This window comes from Asparagus officinalis, chromosome 4, assembly GCF_001876935.1.
Source record: "Asparagus officinalis chromosome 4, Aspof.V1, whole genome shotgun sequence".
In the NCBI taxonomy this organism is placed as follows: Eukaryota; Viridiplantae; Streptophyta; class Magnoliopsida; order Asparagales; family Asparagaceae; genus Asparagus; species Asparagus officinalis.
The window spans coordinates 135,308,410-135,312,591 of record NC_033797.1 but is presented as its reverse complement, the minus strand read 5'-3'; the positions used below and the strand labels follow the sequence as shown (position 1 = coordinate 135,312,591).

At 34.9% G+C, this 4,182-nt stretch overlaps 1 protein-coding gene across 1 annotated transcript in view; it reads right to left on the bottom strand.

Moving 5' to 3' along the window:
• The window catches only part of LOC109839462 (ubiquitin carboxyl-terminal hydrolase 3-like), a 26,411-nt gene extending 25,851 nt beyond the window's left edge, over nucleotides 1–560 (bottom strand). Inside the window, exons 1-3 of the mRNA XM_020407888.1 lie at nucleotides 406–560; nucleotides 186–317; nucleotides 38–94 (exon numbers count right to left, since the gene is read on the bottom strand). Coding sequence (XP_020263477.1) covers nucleotides 38–94; nucleotides 186–317; nucleotides 406–468 — 252 coding nt within the window. The 5' untranslated portion in view covers nucleotides 469–560. The remainder of the gene's footprint in view (nucleotides 1–37; nucleotides 95–185; nucleotides 318–405) is intronic.

Sequence of the window (4,182 nt, the reverse complement as noted above, 5' to 3'; positions counted from 1 at the left end):
AGCAAAACCTAATAAACTAATCAAAAGCTCCGATTACCTTCAACTCAGCAGCCTCCGAAACCTGCTGCTGCTCAACTCTTTTCTCCAATTCTTTCTGAACCAAAACATTAAAAAAAATCAAATCTTGACCTAGTAAATCTGAAATCGAAAAGGAATAAATATCCTCGATAATTAAAAAAAATTACCTGAAAAGTGTAGGGATAAAGAAAAATCACAGCAAGCACGGGCTTAGGAACCATCTCTAACATCTCATCATCCAATCCGTATACATCGTTTAACTCCACTTGGTCCTCGGGAACTCCGAGGCCCCAAATGAACTGCGATCATCAAGTCAATTCATCGAATTCGATCAGATCGAAACCCTAACCCTAGAAATTAAATTGAGATCGAGACGAGAGGGAGTACCTGATTCATGACGTCGGGGTTCGCTTCGAGAGGAATCCATCGCTTTTTGGAGGGTTCCGCCATTTGTTTGTTAATCTCGATCGGTAATTTTGGAGAATGAGGAGGGAAAGCGGCGGAGGGCTAGTATTTATAGACCAGCGACCTAACCTTGTGTGCCCGTGCGTTACATGTGCAAATGGGAATTTCCCTTTTTTTCAAATATCATGTTGGGTTTTTTCGATATTAGTTCCCCAAAACCTTTCATATTTTATTTTTAGTCCTCAAATCTTTATATTTTTACATTTGTGCCCAAAATCTTTAAGTATTTTGACATTAATCATCCAAATCCTCAAGTATTACGAAAATAGTCCCCTAAATCCTTCAAGTATTTGAATATGTCCAACTCTTTCGACCTAGTCCTAACTAAAGAGACTAATTTCAAAATATTTTTTGGAGACTAACTTCAAAATATAAAGGCATTTAATAATTACAGATTTGTGGGGTACTAATTTCAGAATATAAAAATTTAAGGCTTACTTAACATGTAACATTTGTTGAGATCATTGTTCCATCATGATGCTTCCGGGGACGAGAATGCTCAATATGAAGAAAAAAAATTCATAAAAATTTTGCTCTTTATGGTCTCGGGCGTATCAAAGTTAATTTCTATTTAATTTCAAGTATTTTTGGGGAAATAAACTTTATGATATGAACGCCAAATATGTTGGGGCGAACTTTAGGATATCGACGGCAAATAAGCTATTTATTTTAAATGGGAGGGTATATATTGGTAGAGGAAATAAGCAATTTTTTATTAATGAATCAAAAGAATAACTACAAAAATCAAAATCAGAAAAAAGAAATAACATCCCGTGGATGTGAACATCAGATTATAAAATGTGTGCCCACCAAACATTTTAAATTTTAGTGCGAATACGAATTCCCACGGAGAGAAACACTTCTGTCACGGTCAATAAGTGCTTATCTTTAGTATCATTAATATACTTTTCCACGGTTAGCTTACTTTATGCCCTGTTTGGATGGAGGGTAGAGAGGAGGCGGGGAAGAGAAATGTAGCTTTCACCTTGTTTGGGAGTTTTTTTAAGGAGGGTAGAGAGGAGGAAGGAAGGGAAAGGAAGATAAAATTACTTGGTCCCCCCTTTTCTTTCCCCCCGATTTGGGCGGTAGAGGAGGGTAAAGGAGGGTAAAGGGGTGTAATGACATTCTTACCCCCATCAAAACAAATAAAAGGGCTGATGTGTTATTAGTATAAAGTCATTTATGTAAATTTACATATATTTACTTCCTTTCACCTTCATTCACCTTACTCAACTCCCAAACAACATATTACAATTCTCTTCCCTTCTCTTCCCTTCCCTTTCCGTTATTTACCTTTCCTTACCTTCCTTTAGTAAACTCCCAAACACACCATTAGACACAGAATCACAAGTAGATCATCTCTAAATTAATGAAATGACGCTTACAAAGGTTAAAATGAACCTATATATAATATAGGGTTTTTCTATAGAGTGCCCAAGGACACTCTATAAGAGAGGATAGAGATAGAGAGAGGTGAATATAGTGGGAACAGAAATAAAAGCAAACAGTTGGCCCCTCAAATATTCACCTCTCTATCTCTCTCCTGTTTTATAGAGTGCCCTTGGGCACTCTATAGAAAAACCCTATAATATATACTGTATATTTAAGAAAAGGCATCTTCTAATTTTGTGTGTCAGTCTTTTTCAAAAATATCCTCACATTTCAAAAATTAAAACAAACGCATTCACACATACAAGAGGTAACTAAAGTGTCTAACACTTGAGAATCAACACAAATAATCCCACTCTCACAAAAACCATTTCGAAATGCCCTCACATTTTTTTATTATGCAGGCGAGTACTAGTATTTTCCTTATGAAAAGTGTCTGTCTTTGAGTCTTCCCCACGCTTTTCATGGCGTGATTAAATTTATTTTAATGTTTAAACTTTTAAATTCCCTTTTCATAGACAGTGTGGAGTTTTAAGGATATTGAAATAACAAACTTAAAACTCTGTATTTATTTCCTATAAATAAAACCGAACAAAAACTTTATTTATACCACAAATATAAAAGTAAGATTTATTATTGTTTAATATGTTAAATAAGATGCACCTTATTATTTCCCACCACTATTCATTGGAAAAAAGTTCTACAAAAGACAGGATTTACCTTATAAGCAGCCAACTATATCTCTAAAAGAGGCTAAATATATGCTGAAATTGAAAAATGGTCCCTTAAATTCAATCAAAGACCAAAAAAGAAAATATTGTAGAGGCTCAAAGAATGTAAACTACTAAGTTTCGTTTTTGTTAGGTTTTAAGGGACTTGGACATTAGAATAAAATTCAGAAAATAAGTCCCATAAGTAAAACCTAACAAAAAATAATACCACCAAATATAAAATGAAGATCTGCGGATGAGTCGATGTAATTGTTAGGCAAAAACAAACCCGTGTCGAGGAACCCAACCAAACGCCGATCAAAGAGGGCTAAAAACAACCAAAAATCAATGCACAAACAAAACACCAATTTTAACGTGATTCGGCAATTGCCTACGTCCACGGGGGCAAGAAGAGGATGAGCTTTTCACTAAGGGGGGTTAGTCACCTAGAACTTAAAATTAGAACTGGGATAATATGTGGGATAAATTTTTAAGGTGTTAGTCACATAGAACTAAAACTAGAACAAAATTTTACAGTGTTAGTCAAGTAGAACTCTAATAAAACTAGAATTTGGATAATGGTACAAAATTATCCCACTTTTTTCATTTTTCTATATAAAAATGAGAGTTCTAGTCTCTCAAATTATTCCAAGTTTTAGCTTGGAACTAGGTGGTAAAAAACTAGAACTCATATTTATTTTGTTATTTTTTATTTTTTATATTTTTTTTATCTTTACTTCTTTCCTATTATGGTTATCACCATTAGACCATCATAATAATAATAATTGTCAATATCTTATAGTCTAACGAAAAGTTATTTAATAGTAAAGAATATTCTTGTAAGCAATTATAAATCAATAATAGTAAGTTTAAAATACATAAATAATATTTATATCTTCAAAATGTATAAATATATATTTCATGATTATAAAAATTTATCCCACGTTATTTTATCAAAATATCCCACTTCATAAAATTATTCCTATTTATCCCGCTAAAATATCCCACTAGCAAAAAATTATTCCGCTTTAACAATTATCCCAATTTGCATCAAAATATCCCAATTGACTAACACCCCCTAATAGAGAAGAAGAGTACAACTTGAGATTACAAATCATATGAATGAACAAACTATTCTCACCAACAAAGCTCTTAATCTCTCCAAATAAACCTAATCAAATGGCTCAGAAAATACCTCTTTTCTGTACTCCAAATATCTCAAACTCTTGCCTTAAGAAACCCTAGAACGTGTATTGGTATTTATACAAACACCAAAAATCAAATAAGAACAAGAAACAGATTTTGGGCCTGACCCGCTACGCGGTCGACGGCCACGGTCGACCGCGACCAACGACAGAGCCTAAAATCACTTACAGGGTCTCGCGGTCGACCGTGACGGTCGACCGCGCCAAGTCCAGGCACAAATCTTGGATCCGTGCATGATCGCGGTCGACCGGCCTTGCGCCGCGGTCGACCGCGCAGCTTCCAAAGTGACACCTGCATCCCAAAAGCTTGTTCTTCATCAAAACTTCTCGCGGTTTCTTCAATTCTCCACCTCAGTGAAGTTTCTACAAAAACTGAGCCGACACCAACCAAGCCA